The following is a 17,189-nucleotide window of genomic DNA, read 5'->3' on the forward strand; positions in this document are numbered from 1 at the left end:
ATACAACTTATAGAGGATTATATAATGAATGATTTGTGGGAATGAGCTCTGGGAGGAGAGAGTGAGAGTGTGTTAAGTGTGTGTGTTGAGTATGTTTATCCAGGAAATGATTTGGAAGGATTGAAAACCGAATCAGTTACTTCTGGGTGGATAAATAAAAGATCAGTGCAGAGCTTTACAGTTCATTCATTTGATTAATATTTATTGCATGGTTATAATATGCCATTTTTCTAAATGGCACAAAGGAAACAGTAGGGAGCAAAACAGAAAATGTTCTTGCTCTCATGTAATTTACATTCTAGTAGAACAAAGAAAAGTCAATAAAATATTGATTTCACAAGGTGGTAAGGCCTTACAATGAAAATAAAACACAGTGACAGCCAGAATAATAACAATGGCAGGTGGGAAGAGGTTACTATGTTGGAATAAATGATCAGTTAAAGCCTCTGGGAAGATGACTTGCTCTTTCTTAAAAAAGAAGTTTAATTGAGATACCTTTCAAAAATGCAAAAATATAGAATGATTGCTTCTATCCACTCTTCAGTTTATACAATTACCTAAATTTTTGCTACACTTGCTCTATTTATCTCTATCTACTTAAGTATTTTAAAGTTAATTCCAGCTGTCACATCATTTCTATATTCTTATGCATCTTTAAACATATGAACATTTTTGTACATAACTATATATAAAAATTCCTTGTTATCACCTAATACTTAGTTTGTACTGAATTTCCTCTAGTGAGTCCAAAATGTCTTTTTACAGTTTGTATGTTCAAATTAGGAGCTAATTTGTCTGTGTTATTCTTGATGGCTATGTCTCTTAAAATTTATAGCAGCCCTTTCCCTCATTGTTTAAAATAATGACACTGACTTTTTGAAGAGGCCAGGTCATCAGTTCTACTAGAGAATGTCTCACATTATGGTTTGTTCTTTTTGCTCTCCTATGGTGTCGTTTACTTTGCTCTAAAGCAAATGGTTCTCAAACTTTTGGTTCTCATGATCTCTTCACTCTTAAAAATTACTGTGGACCTCAAAGAACTTTTGTTTAGGTGAGTCATAATATTTACCATATTATAAATTAAACTAATTAAAAACTTTAAATATTTGTAATTGATAACTCTATAAATGTTTATAAAACATTTTAATGAAAAATAACATTGTCAAAATAAAGTGAGAACTTTAAAAAATAATTTTGCAAATCTTTTAAATGCCTAGCTTCTATTAAACTTCTTGTTTAATAGGAGACAGCTGGATTCTCATATATGCTTCTATATTCAATGTGTTCAGAAATCATACATCAGCCTCTGACTGACTGCACTACACACTTGTGAGAGAATGAGAGTGAAAAGGGCAAATAATATGTTATTATTAGTTTTGACCTGGTGTATCCCCTGAAAGAGTTTCAGAGACACTGAGGGCTTCCCGGACCACATTTGAGAACCACTGACCTAAAAAATCGCTTAGATTCATGTTCAACGTTTCTGGCAGGAATACTTCACAAGTGATGTATAAAGTCTATGCCTAAGTGATCAGTGTATTCTGATGACAACAGCCTGACATCTCCATTGTAAAGTTCCCCAAGCAACCTCTCCTCTAATAGTTTTATCTTCTGATAATGTTTGATTCAGTTATCTTACTAGGCATTGCAAATTAATATTTTAAGTCTGTCGTGTCTGCCATATTTATTAACTGAAATTCTTCTTTAAGAATCTTCCTCAAAAGGCTATTTGGTTGTCCTGAAATACAATTTGTAAAAGCAAAGCAAAATAAATGCTTAACTCTTTCCTCTAATTGCTCATTTTCAAAGTAAGGAGTTGGTATGCTATGCTTCTCCAGTGTAGACTAATGACTTTGAGGGGCACCTTGTTTTTGTTTTTGTTTTTTTTGGATTATCATGAACTAACGGATTTTAAAACATTCAACATGTTTCAGTTGAAACTGTTTTTCCTTCTGATGCTTAAATGTTCTCTTATTTGGCCAATGGGGAACCCTTAACGTTGCCTCCTGTATTTGGTTGACAAATTAGTCTTTGGCACGTCCTTGCTTGCTGGCACAAGATGTTCCAGGCTCATCTTGTACATTTTCTGATCCAGACCTGGATTCCAAGGAAGCCTATTTCCCTTTAAGGGAAAATAATGTTTAGAAGACCACAATCTTGGTCTAAATTCAATGCCACTGAGCTGTCGTGTTATTGCTTTTAGAATATTTCAGTGGTCAGACTAAGAAATGCACATTTTTGAAAAGAAAAAAAATCATGAGTTTGCAGTGACATTTCCAATCTACACATATGTAATATTACAGGGTGTTTACTTTGATTTTACACTTGTTTGTTTCTTCTCTTACCCTGAAAATCTTGGTTTCCCAAAACAATGTTAACATGATTATATATCTGATTTATCCTAGAGATCCAAAATAACAAACAATGGCAATATTATTACTAATATTACTAAAAGAAGTTTAGAATTTCTTTGAAGCACTCTTTTGTCCTTAGAATATATTCCACCAAGAATGTATAGTCAAAATACTGGGTAAAGTCACCTGACATCATTCTTTTCTTAGTGTTAATATATTACTAACTTGATGCAGCTATGCTCATTTGTTACATTCTTTCTCAAATTTTAGGGACTGCTTTAACTTTAAAAAATGCTTATTCTTGGGGATCTGAACATTTATATAAAACTACATAACAAGGTCCATTCACAACACTTCTATCCTGCCTCCTCCGCCTCATTTACTTCATTCCCTTATAGGTTTTATCTTTCCTGCTTTGTTTATACAAAAAGAGAACATACATATACTGTTCTGCATCTTGCTTCTATCTCCTAAAACTTGAAAATGCCACTAAAAAGGGATCTTTCTCACTCTTTTTATTCAAATGCTCAGTTTGCCACTGTGTGGATGTACAATAATTTAGTTAACCATTTGTGTTACTTCTAATCCCTTGCTATTGTAAGTAATGCCGCCCAATGAATAACCCTGAGTGTATATCATCAATATTTGTGTAAGTGTAATTATAGGCTCAATTCCTTGAAGTGAGATTTCTGGCTCAAAGAGTAAATGCATATATAATTTTAACACGTATTGTATTGTCAATTCCCCTCCAGAAGGATTCTACCAGTTAGTATTCCCCTAGCAATGAGAATACTAGAGAGTGCCTGTTTCTTCACAGTCTCACCAGAAAGATTATGTTGTTAAACTTGAATTCTTATCAGTCTGATAGGTGTGAACCATATATGACTATTTCCTATGAGTTTATAAGTGTGTTTCCCTATGTTTAAAGGCTTTTAAAACCTCTTCTTCTATGAATTGACAGTAAAACAATGCACATTTTTCTATCAGTGGTATATCTTTCACTTCTCAATTTTTGAAACTCTTAATGCATTAGAGTATTAGTCCTTTATTTTGTAATATAAATTATAAATACTTTTTTCATAGACTACTATTTCTCTTTTGATTTTTCTAATGGTGCTTTCTTCTTTATCACTCAGAAGTTATTTTTATACACTGGCATTTATTATTGTCTTATTGTTAAGCTGATATTCTAGCTAAGATATAAATGATGAAGAGGGCCAAGCCACAGAAAGAAGAAGATCTAAAGGCAGAGTAATCCAGGAAAGCCATCAGCAAGAGTGAAGGTTCAGAAGTGAAGTGAGCTTAGAATGTGTCAGAAATAGACAGACAGTATGACTTGCACATACTAAGCCAGGAAGAGAGGAAAAGGAGTTAAGTCCAGAGGGGTAGACAGGGACAAGGTCTTAGCAAAGCCATGTAGGTCATGGAAAGAAAACTTAAATTTTGTTCTTCATGTAACAGAAAACTAAGAGGAAGATTTAAATATAGAAGTAATATCAGCTTTACTCTATTCAAGCTGTTATTTTGAACCCCATTTTGGCACACTGATAACTTCAAAGTTAAGGTACATATTATGGAAGCTGTATTTGGAGGGAAAATACATGAAAAAATTATAAGGGAAACCAAAACTCAGTGAATTATCACCTGGAAACCATGTGGTGATAGAGTGGCCAATTTTATATCAAACTATAACAAATATTCAGGAAATGTAATGGCTATAAAGAAATTGATTTTCTTTTTATACTTCGTACAGCTAATTAGGTTAGTCAAGTGACAGTTACATAACATTTATTTATGGAACTTCTGAATTTAAAGTGCATGGCTTTTTGTGATATTCTTTACAAAACAGAAAAGAGAAAAATCCAGCTTAAATATACCATAACAATTATATTTCTTGACACTCTATAATCTGACTTTAGGGAAAAGTTTTGACTAGTCTCTTGATTTTTAAGTGACTGAGACAATCTTCATACAGTTCCTCAAACATACCTGATTTGCTCCTGCCTTCTTTGATTTCTGATATTTTTTTCTCTGTTTTTGATATTTCTTCTGCCTGGAATGCCCTGCCCTCAGATCTTCATGTGGAGGACTTCTTCTCATTTTTCAATTCTCTGTTCAAACTCATTTCTTCTGGGAGGCTTTCCTGACCACCTTACCTAAAATAATCCTCTCAAATCTCTCTTGATATCTTGCTTATTGATTCTTTTTGTAAAATTAGGGGCACGCTGACAGGCATATTTCAAAACAGTAACAAATAACTTCTGGAAATGGAAAAATAATAACAAATTAGAAACTCAAGACAAAGGTAAAACAGTGATTAGAATAGCTCAAGAGGGAATCAGTGAATTGGACATAGTTCTAAATTAAGTAATCAGGCTATAACACAAAGGAACAAAGAGGTGGAAGATATGAAAGAGAAGATAAGAGATATGAAGGATAGAATGAGAGGATCCAAAATATGTCTCAGTAAATTTTGACAAGAGAAAAAATGGGAGCTGCATTACACTGAAAAGATAATGGCTGAAAAATCACAAGTGATAAAAGAAATTTGTCCTCGGTTTTAGAAATGATAGGACCTCCAAGCAGAATGAAGAAAAGAAATCTACACCCGGGACTTCCCTGGCAGCACAGTGGTTAAGAATCTGCCTGCTACCGCAGGGGACATGGGTATGAGCCCTGGTCTGGGAAGATCCCACATGCCGCAGAGCAACTAAGCCCATGTGCCACAACTACTGAGCCTGCACTCTAGAACCCATGAGCCACAACTACTGAAGCCCACGTGCCACAACTACTGAAGCCCACGCACCTAGAGCCTGTGCTCTGCAAAAAGAGAAGCCACCATGATGAGAAGCCCGTGCACCGCAATGAAGAGTGGCCCCCGCCCACCGCAACTAGAGAAAGCCCGCATGCAGCAATGAAGACCCAATACAGCCAAAAAATAAATAAATAAATGAATAAAAAGAAAAAAATAATAAAGAAATCTATACCCAAACATATCCAGGACAACCTGCAAAAAAGCATAAACAAAACACAGAGAGAAAAGTGAGAGAGAGATGCTAAACAAAAAGCGTGTAAAGTTTACCTACAAAGAAAAGATGATTTGTTGGGTGGTTATAGCAAAAATAGAAGCCAAGACACTATCATGGTAGCAGTGCTAAGAAAATAATTGTCAGCTTAGACTTGTGTACCCAGAAAAAAAATCTCTTTGAAGATCAAGGTTAAAAAAAAAGAATAAGAAACTGGAAAAATAATCCCAAAGGTTTACGACCAGTAGACCTTTATTAAAAGGATCTCTGGAGCCTGTGCAGCCCACCACTGCCAAGGTCCCGTGATCCAGGGACAATTTCCCAGGAGAACACAGGGCACACCTCAGGCTGTTGCAACATCACGCTGGCCTCTGCCGACAACGCAGGCTCACCCAGCATTCCATACCCCTCCCTCCCCCCAGCCTGAGTGAGCCAGAGCCCCCTAATCAGCTGCTACTTTAACCCTGTCCTGTCTGAGTGAAGAACAGACGCCCTCAGGCGACCAACACGCAGCGGCGGGTCCAAATCCAAAGCTGAACCCCGGGAGCAGTGTGAACAAAGAAGAGAAAGGGAAATAAAATGGACAACCTGGAAGAAATGGACAAATTCTTAGAAAAGCACAACCTTCCAAGACAACCATGAAGAAATAGAAAATATAAACAGGCCAATCACAAGCACTGAAATTGAGACTGTGATTAAAACGTTTCCAACAAACAAAAGCCCAGGACCAGATGGCTTCACAGGTGAATTCTATCAAACATTTAGAGAAGAGCTAACACCTATCCTTTTCAAACTCTTCCAAAACATAGCAGAGGGAGGAACACTCCCAAACTCATTCTACAAGGCCACCATCACCCTGACACCAAAACCAGAAAAAGATGTCACAAAGAAAGAAAACTACAGGCCAATATCACTGATGAACATAGATGCAAAAATTCTCAACAAAACACTAGCAAACAGAATCCAACAGCATATTAAAAGGATCATACACCATGATCAAGTGGGGTTTATCCCAGGAATCCAAGGATTATTCAATATACAAAAATCAATCAATGTGATACACCATATTAACAAATTGAAGAATAAAAACCATATGATCATCTCAATAGATGCAGAAAAATCTTCTGACAAAATTCAACACCCATTTATGATAAAAACCCTGCAGAAAGTAGGCATAGAGGAAACTTACCTCAACATAATAAAGGCCATATATGACAAACCCACAGCCAACATCGTTCTCAGTGGCGAAAAACTGAAAGCATTTCCTCTAAAATCAGGAACAAGACAAGGTTGTCCACTCTCACCACTATTACTCAACATAGTTTTGGAAGTTTTAGCCACAGAAATCAGAGAAGAAAAAAATAAAAGGAATCCAAACTGGAAAAGAAGAAGTAAAGCTGTCACTGTCTGCAGATGACATACTATACATAGAAAATCCTAAAGATGCTACCAGTAAACTACCAGAGCTAATCAATGAATCCGGTAAAGTGGCAGGATACAAAATTAATGCACAGAAATCTCTGGCATTCCTATACACTAATGATGAAAAATCTGAAAGAGAAATTAAGGAAACACTCCCATTTACCACTGCAACAAAAAGAAAAAAATATCTAGGAATAAACCTACCTAAGGAGACAAAAGAACTGTATGCAGAAAACTGTAAGACACTGACGAAAGAAATTAAAGATGATACGCAGATGGAAAGATGTACCATGTTCTTGGATTGGAAGAATCAACACTGTGAAAATGACTCTCCTACCCAAAGCAATCTACAGATTCAATGCAATCCCTATCAAACTACCAATGGCATTTTTCACAGAACTACAACAAAAAATTTCACAATCTGTATGGCAACATAAAAGACCCTGAACAGCCAAAGCAATCTTGAGAAAGAAAAACAGAGCTGGAGGAATCAGGCTCCTGGACTTCAAACTGTACTACAAAGCTTCAGTAATCAAGACAGTATGATACTGGCACAAAAACAGAAAAAGAGATCAATGGAACAGGACAGAAAGCCCAGAGATAAACCCACGCACAAATGGTCACCTTATTTTTGATAAAGGAGGCAAAAACACAATCGAGAAAAGATAGCCTCTTCAATAAGTGGTGCTGGGAAAACTGGACAGCTACATGTAAAAGAATGAAATTAGAACACTCCCTAACACCATACACAAAAATAAACTCAAAATGGATGAAGGACCTAAATGTAAGGCCAGACTCTATAAAAACTCTTAGAGGAAAACACAGACAGAACACTCTATGACATAAATCACAGCAAGATCCTTTCGACCCACCTCCTAGAGAAATGGAAATAAAAACAAAAATAAACAAATGGGACCTAATGAAACTCAAAAGCTTTTCTGCAGCAAAGGAAACCATAAACAAGACGAGAAAACAACCCTCAGAATGGGAGAAAATATCTGCAAACGAAGCAACTGACAAAGGATTAACCTCCAAAATATACAAGTAGCTCATGCAGCTCAATATCAAAAAAACAACTCAAACCAAAAATGGGTAGGAGGCCTAAATAGACAGTTCTCCAAAGAAGATATACAGACTGCCAACAAACACATGAAAGGATGCTCAACATCACTAATCATTAGAGAAATGCAAATCAAAACTACAATGAGGTATCACCTCACACCAGTCAGAATGGCCATCATCAAAAAATCTACAAACAATAAATGCTGGAGAGGGTGTGGAGAAAAGGGAACCCTCCTACACTGTTGATGGAAATGTAAACTGATACAGTCACTACGGAGAACAGTATGGAGGTTCCTTAAAAAACTAAAAACAGAACTACCGTATGACCCAGCAATCCCACTACTGGGCGTATACCCTGAGAAAACCATAATTCAAAGAGTCATGTACCACAATGTTCATTGCAGCACTATTTACAATAGCCAGGACATGGAAACAACCTAAGTGTCCATCGACAGATGAATGGATAAAGAAGATGTGGCACATATATACAATGGAATATTACTCAGCCATAAAAAGAAACGAAATTGAGTTATTTGTAGTGAGATGGATGGACCTAGAGTCTGTCATACAGAGTGAAGTCAGAAAGGGAAAAACAAATACCATATGCTAACACATATATATGGAATCTAAAAAAAAAAAAAAAAAATGTTTCTGAAGAACCTAGGGGCAGGACAGGAATAAAGACGCAGATGTAGAGAATGGACTTGAGGACACGGGGAGGGGGAAGGGTAAGCTGGGATGAAGTGAGAGAGTGGCATGGACATATATATACTACCAAATGTAAAACAGATAGGTGGTGGGAAGCAGCTGCATAGCACAGGCAGATGGGCTTCGTGCTTTGTGACCACCTAGAGGGGTGGGATAGGGAGGGTGGGAGGGAGGGGATATGGGGATATATATATATATATGTATAGCTGTTTCACTTTGTTATAAAGCAGAAACTAACACACCATTGTAAAGCAATTATACTCCAATAAAGATGTTAAAAAAAAAAGGAATCTCTGATTCCAGAAGACACTTCGAGATATAAGAACAAATAATGAGCAAAGGAAAAAGGTAATCATGTATGTAAATCTAAACAAAACTTGATTATATAAAATAGTTACAATGTTTTAATTGTGATATCATAAAAAGAGAACAAAAGCATTGATAAAATGGCTATCGTGTCAGGGCAGGTAAGAAGTTAAAATATTCCTTACCGGACTTCCCTGGTCGCACAGTGGATAAGAATCTGCCTGCCAATGCAGGGGACACGGGTTCGATGCCTGGTCCGGGAAGATCCCACATGCCGTGGAGCAACTAAGCCCACGCGCCACAACTACTGAGCGTGCGCTCTAGAGCCCGAGTGCCACAACTACTGAGCCCGCGCGCCTAGAGCCTGTGCTCAGCAAAGAGAGAAGCCACTGCAATGAGAAGCCCACGCAACACTACTAAGAGTAGCCCCTGCTTGCCGCAACTAGAGAAAGCCTGTATGCAGCAATGAAGACCCAACGCAGTGAAAAAAAAAAAAAAGAAAAATTCCTTACATTAACTGCTGAGTTAACTGAGCATTAAAAAATTTCTAGGGAAACCACTAACGGAACAGCAGTAGAGTATATAACTTCAAAATTAGCAAAGAAAAAATGCAATCTAAAAGAAAATAACAAAGGAGGGAAAAAAGCTTAACAAATGGGACAAACAGAAAGCACAAAATAAGATGGTGGAAATAATTACAAGGGTTATGAGGCTACAAAAGAATACAGGATGCTATGGGAAAATATGAGACCGAAACTCAATTTTGGTGGTAATTAGTAAGAATGCATGTGTTATGTCTGTGTGCATCCAATTTAGGTGGTGTGGGGGTTGGTTTTTCTTAGAGAAGTGATGTTTAAATGGAGACCTGAAGAAAAACCAAGTAAAATTTATTTAGAAAAAATTGGTGTGGGTAGGGGGTAGAGTGGCTTCTACACAGAGGCAAAAGCATGTACAAATGTTCTGAAGCCAGAGTATATGACATTCAAGAAACAGAGAAAACCAATATGAAGACTAAAGAAAGGTGCAAGATGAGACTGAATAGATAGGTAGGATCTGGATCTTGGTGAGTTTAGGATTTTACAGTTTATCCTAAGGACAGTTCAAAGCCATTAAAGTGTGTGTATGTGTGTGTGTGTTTTGTTTTGTTTTGTTTTGTTTTAAGTGTTTTTAAGCAGATGAGTGATATGGGTTTGATTTGGAATTTTAAAAAACCACCTGTTCCGTCTATCCCTAGAGTTAGAGGTGGTTAGATCAGAAGGGACATGAATCATTTAGATATGTTTTATTCTTCAGGTTTACTAAAATATGGTATCTTCTCAAGCATGGAACATAACATTTTCTTCCATATGTCTTCAGCCTTGGAAAACAAGAGTTCAGCATAGAAAAACAAGATGGATAATTTTATTGCCTTCATTAGTAGATACGGAAATACCTTCTGAATTGAAATTTAAAAAAAAAACAAAACTATTCAGTATTTTCCTAACAGAGTAACAACAAACTTCATTTATAAACAGCGTAGTTTATAATACGTGATATCATAAAATGATACATTGCTCTTTTAATTATAGTTTAACATCTCAGCTGACAGTGTCACCTACCTTAATCTCAGCCAAGAAACCAGACTAGAATGGCAGCAGCAGCAACAAAGGATACTTAATAACAATTAAACATATCACTGAAATTTATATATTTCATTCAATGAAATATAAAATTTACCTGAAGCCTAGTTTATATGTCTCATACATAATTTATTTTTTAAAAAAATCTTATTCAATCTAGGAGACATGATTTCCAAAGTTTAGCCTACTGAGCAATGTGAAATAATAATTTCTTAAAAGTATTTTTAACTTAATCTGTTGCCAGTTAGCTTAAGGGAGAATAATTCTAAAAATGTCAAGACATTACAGGTCAGTGCAATAATTAATGTTCATCATGACACAATGTTCCATATGTTGTTTAAGAAAGTATAATGATATTTCAGGATAATTTCCATCCAATATGTTTAAAATAAGAAATTTCACTGCTAAAAACCCATAAATCCAATGATCAAGTATCAGTTCTCAGTTCAGCTGTCAATAGCATTTGAAAATAGTGAAGATTTTTAATCCAGTAAATCCAATATGTCATATATCATACACGCCCTGGGGATACAAAAGTGAATACACAGGTTCCTGCGCCCAAAGGTTGATTACAGTGGGGAGATAAACACGGAAACAATTACAATGAAGTGAGAAATTTACTATAATGAAGATTCTACCAGAATATTCACTGGACCTCATGGTAGACAACACCACCACCAAGGCCAATAAAGTGCTGCTCTTTCATCTCTGCCCACATTTGATCTTGTTTTGTACAGAACTGGTAAATTCTTCATGGTTGTCACGATAATGATAAAGGTCCGTAAGTTGCAAATTTCTTCCTGTACTTTGGAATTCAGGAGAAGCTTTTACTTTGGGCCCAGATTAAAATCGAAAAAAAATTATTTTTGGTTATGCTAATGTTATTTCTACCTGTTTTTTAAGCTACTGCTCCAGGACAAAAGAATTCATAACTTACTTTCTCCCAGTTTCTGAGGCTCAGAGTATTTATACAAATCTGCAGAAATGAAAGTGCACATAGAAATCTCTCTAATATTTGAAACACCTGGTTAGAAGGTACAATGGAGAGGCAAATAGGAATGTATCTCTCAGGGCAACAATATTTTAAGTCAGTCTACAGTTTGTGGAAGAGAGGACAAGGAAAATGAGAAGTATGGAAACTGATTTATGAAGAACAATTAGAGAAGCTATATAAAGATTAGCATGGAAACAGAAGTTTAGACAGACAAAATAGTTTCAACAAATATTTACAGCACTAATAATAAGTAAAAGGAAAAATTTTCTCATATTGTTGCAGATGGAAAAGAAACCCCAAAACCCTAAAGGTTAGCATGGGAAAGAGAAGTCTGGAGATACAATAATTTCTACAAATATTTACAGTACTATTGAGTAAAATAATTACTGCAGATGGAAGAAATATAAAATGAAGGGTGGATGTTTCAGAGATAGGAGCTTAATTGTCAGAGCTGTCAAACAACAATTTTTTGCATGTACTTATTGTCAATCAGAGGTTGAATTACCATCTTTTATATGACAGAATAAAAGAACCCTATATTGGGATGAAAGCTGAGCAGGATATTCTTTTGAGCATCTTTTACTTTGCTTATTTGGTTATTCTGTAATCTTCTGATAACTGTTTTTGCCTATTTTTCTAAGGTGTCATGTTTTCCTCATTGGCTGTAGTTCTATTTGATTAGCTAAATGGTTGTTAGTTACATCAGTTGTAAATACTGTCTCCAAATTTGAGGCTTGAATTTTCACTCTCTTCACAGTGACGTTTATAACACTTAAGTTTTACATTTTAGTACAAATTTACACAATTATTGCATGGATTGTTATTTCTGCATCTTAAGAAATTCTTCCTTATTTTAAATTCATTAAGATATAATCCTTTATCTTTTCTAACTTTTAGTTTTGCTTTTAACATTTAGCCCTTTAACCCAACTAAAATTACTTTTGTGAGCGGTGTAAGGTAGGGATCCATTTTTTTCCCCCTCCAAGTGGGTAAGCAATTGCCCTGGAACTATTTACTGAACAGGCCATCATCCTGGTGATTTATAATGACATCTCTTCTGGGCTTGCTAATCTGTCCTAGTGATTTGTATATGGCCCATAGCACCCTGTTTGAATTATTATACAAAGTCTTGATATGTTTTAGAGAAGTCCCTCACCACCTTGACTTGGTAATTCTTGGCTCTTTTAAGTTTTACTCATAAATTTTATGATTGGCAAGTCATTTTTCACAATAAACCCTATCAGAATTTTGACTAGAATGACATTGAATTATTAAGTACATTAAAGATGAACTGCTACCTTCTAGAGTCTTCCCATTCATTTAAAATATAATCACTCATTTTGGGAGTCTTCTTTTATAACCTTCAATAAAGTTTTATAATGTTCTCCATAAGGTCTTAGTTTATTAGCTTCAATCTTAGGTGTTTTAATGTTTTTCCTGCTTTTGTTGCTATTGTAGAAGATTTTTTAAAAACTGGATTTTCTAATTGGATGTTATCATACTAATCTTGTGAGTAGTACCTTTTCTGAACTCTTTCATCAGTTCTAAAACTTTACATAGATATTCTTTCATATTTTCTATATACACAATCATACTGTTTGTAAGTAACCACAATTTTGTTCATTCTTTCCTTATAACCTATTACTTATTATTGCTTACTTTCATATTTCTTTTTTTCTCATCACGTTACATGAGTCAAGACGTCTCATAAAATGTTGAAAATTTTTATCATGTCTGTTACTTTAAATCATTTGGTTATGATGTCCCTCATAGCAGAAGTACTCATCTATTCTTGGGGTGATAAGCATTTTTTATAATAAATGTGTCAGCTTTTGTAAATTTTTTCTGTATCTATTAGGATGATATGGCTGATTTTTTTTTGTAATGTGTAAAATCATAAAGGTGTCTCAAATGCAGAATCATCTGTGCTTCCCCACAGATGATTTATAATATTTTTATGATTTATAATTTATATAAACATTTATAATGTTTATAAACATTTATAATTTATAAAAACATTTATAATGTTTTTATAATTCACTATATTCAATTTGCCAACATTTTGTTTAGAATTTTTGTACCTAGGTTTGTAAATAAGACTAGCTTGCGAATTTTCTTTCTTTTGCTATCTATGCCTTGTTTTGATAAAGATTATATCAATATTTCTCTTTTCTATTCTTTAAAATAGTCTGTAAAAGATAAGAATTATCTACTGCCTTAAGGTTATATAAAGTTACCTGTAAAACCATTTGGGATTAATAATTTTATAGATTTATAGGTCAGACAATCCATAAATTATCTACATTATTTATGGCTAGATTATCTACTGGATTTACAGATTACAGCATCTAATCTGAATAAAATAAATCACAAAATGAACAAATGACTTAAACGAGTACTGTTGCAAAATTACAGTGAGAATAATGTGAAAAAAGTTAGCACTAGCAAATAATAGACAAACAAAGGCAGAACTAATCCTGCTACTACTAGTATGAGCATTTTACTAATTATACTATAAGGTATGAACAGTGAAGTCAGTCCAAAATTTTTTTTGTTCTTAAGAAACCATTTGAAATAAGGATTTATACCTTGTATTATTACTAATGAAACGCTCCAAAGTCTACATTGTGTAATAAGATACTGGGGGTGAAGTCACCACGATTAGCAAGACATTTAAAAATTGTTTACAACATCTTTATTTCAACCTCAAAAATTTTAATTTGTGGAAATATTAGTACATATAAGGTACTGGTGTGTATAGGTACACACATACATGTGCTACATTAAAAAAAATTTGGTATGCAAGTAGACAAAGTTAGAGCTTACCAATCTATACCACGGCAGAATAGTTTTATAAAAGAAAATCTGATTTGTTACTCTCTGCTTAAAGAAACCTAGCAGCTTTCTAGGGCCCTAAGAAAAGTCAAAATCCTTAATATTTCCTACATGGCTTTCTCACACTCTTACCCCTACCTATTTCTTTAGCCTCACCTATTACCATTCTCTCCCTTGCTTTATACACTACAAGCCACACTAAACTAAATGACTTTTCAGCCTCAGAATGTTAACATATATATTTGTGCACTTTGTCTAGAACATCAAAATAATTTAAATAAGTAACTACATTACTTATTTTCTATATATACTTGGGTCTGCCTTATTACTTAAATTCATAGAATCACAGAATGTAAGGACTGGAAATTTACTTTTAAAATGTCATCTATTCCAACCACTCATCTGATGCTTTTGAATGCCTCTAATGATAAGGCAACCAGGGAATCTTTTCCCCTTTCCCCTTTAAAAAAAATGTCTGATCTTTAGAAATATTCTTTCTTATATGGACCTGAAATCTGTTTCCACCTAACTTCTAGGTAGCGATCCTAATTCTACTCATTGGGCCATTCAGAGAAAGTTCAGTCCTACTTTAGTGGAAGAGCCATACAAATATTTACAGATAACTACCATGTTACTTCCAAGCCTTCTCTTCTGCGGTGGTAGGGAACAGGAGGTAGAGAGTAGGGAGAGACTAATGTCTGAGTATCTTTTATGAGTTGGTGACTTTATATTTAACTTTCATATTGCTCCAATGAGTTTGTTATTATTATTGCCAAGTAACAAATGAGGAAATTAAAGCTCTGGTAGGTAAAGTTAACTATTCATGTAACTTAAGTAGCAGAGCTGGGATTTCAACCACAAGTCTGTCACAGATACCAAAGCCTATGTTTTAGTCTCTTTAGAACACTGAACTGCCTCCCACAAAGGAGAAGAGATATAAGAGGGTATGAAACATGGAAAAGCAAGACAAACAAAAATTCTAAAAATCTCATGCTTTCTAACTTCCAAAATTCAATGTATTGATATATTTTTGTCCTTAAGACTTACATCAAAATCATCTTCAACATTTCTTTCTCTGTCTTATAACCTACCTAATTATTATCTCAAATTTCTCAGATCTTACTACATAAATGAACTCAAACAACCTACAATTAGGGAAGCAAAAAGAGAAAAGTATTTCCATATTTCAGCCTCTCTCAATTTTAATGTCTTACACAGTGAAAAGATTATCTTCTTTAAACACTGACTAGTGTACTCTTCTTTACAGTCTCCAACACCACATTGCCTTCTGCAATCAAACTTAATGCTGACATTTTTTCTGGCTTTGAGGCCCGACAACACTATCCTTAACTTGTATTAACAAAAGCTACTTGTTCTCTCTTCTCCAGGCAAACACTTGTTTGGCATCCTCCACAAGCACTTTAAGGTCTTCCTTCTTTTCCTCTGAGAATCACAACTCTTCCTTCAGTTAACAATTAGATAAGACCAATACCGCCTCATCATTCATGCTTCTTATGAAAAATGTATCTCCATATAGTTAATTATATTTATCCCATGCATTAACTTTTCTCTTTCCCTAGTTACATCATAAACAACTGAATACAAGTCATCTATTTCTTTTTATCTTTCACCTAAGTGCAAAAAACTGAACAGCAAGTGCTTAATGAATGTTCTCAGCTGTACATTACAAAAATACATTTTTATCATATATATCTTTTTATTTGTACACTTTCCTTTTAGGTTGCTTGCTAGAATTCTTTCACCATACACTTTACTGTGAAAAAACATTGAGAGAAACTCTCACTTCCAGTTTTATAAACAAAGTCAAATGTAATACAAAAGCTCTAATTCAGCACTTCTCTCTAGTCCATACTACATAGGTTAATTACAAGTAATATTACTTCTGAAGTAAATTTCTCTGTGAATATAAGGTTATATATATTTAAGAATACTAAAACATAAAATTATATGTCACACACACACATACACACACATACCACACACATACACACAAATCTTACCTTGCTGAGTATTTTGTTCTTGCATTCGATTCACAGTGAGGTCTAAGGGGCCTTCCTGCTCTTCCTGAAGGGAGTTTTCTGCTGGATTCATTTGGATACTCTTACATATTAGACTTGGTCCAATTGAACCATTTCTATTCTCTTGAATTTTACCACTTTTTGAAATATACTCAATTGCAAACTGACGTATCATCTTTTTCATTAATTCCTGAGCAACTAGGGGAATGTTAGGATCACAGTTCTGAGGAAGATCTAGGGAAGAAATAAATATAATAAGAATTAAAAAAGAGAATGCAAAATACCTATGTTTAAATTTATCTTAATTACAAATTAATGATTTCACAAGTCTCAGATTCAGTCCATAATTGCAAATGGTTTCTAGGACTTAGCAACAAAAACCTTGTTGGTTTAATTAGTATTATGAGAATATATCAACCCCAAACTTGGCATTTTTAATTGTTTCTTAAAAATAAATATTTTTGGTCCCAAACTAAAATATAAACAACTAGACATAAAAACAGACAGCTTATTTTCAGAGTTTTAATTCAAATGTATTCTACAAGATACTAAGACACTTAGTATGTGAACATAAATTGTATATATAAGTAACCAAGCAAGTTTTAACCTAATAGAGTAGGTATACACATTAACTATTAAAGAAAATATCTAAACTCTGTAACGATTTATTACCATTAATTCTTCAATTCTGTCAAATGTGCACTTCATATATAGCCTAAATGTCATCATCAAGGATTTTTTTCTTTTTTCAATTTTTCATATTGAGAAATTTCAATCAGAAAGAAAAAAATAAAGAACCCTACAATGACACAGACAGCCTCTAC

The 17,189-nt window shown here is 34.4% G+C and overlaps 1 protein-coding gene across 10 annotated transcripts in view; it reads right to left on the bottom strand.

Annotated features, from left to right (window-relative positions):
- LCORL (ligand dependent nuclear receptor corepressor like) overlaps positions 1 to 17,189 on the bottom strand; it is a 171,031-nt gene that overhangs the window by 43,688 nt on the left and 110,154 nt on the right. For 9 of the 10 annotated variants that reach the window (XM_030864296.3, XM_030864299.2, XM_060299187.1 and 6 more), the window contains one exon: positions 16,348 to 16,599. In XM_030864296.3, coding sequence (XP_030720156.2) covers positions 16,348 to 16,599 — 252 coding nt within the window. Of the gene's footprint in view, positions 1 to 16,347; positions 16,600 to 17,189 lie in introns of those variants that run through there. The other variant, XM_030864300.2, reaches the window with a different exon arrangement.

This window comes from Globicephala melas, chromosome 5 (assembly GCF_963455315.2).
Source record: "Globicephala melas chromosome 5, mGloMel1.2, whole genome shotgun sequence".
Taxonomy (NCBI): Eukaryota; Metazoa; Chordata; class Mammalia; order Artiodactyla; family Delphinidae; genus Globicephala; species Globicephala melas.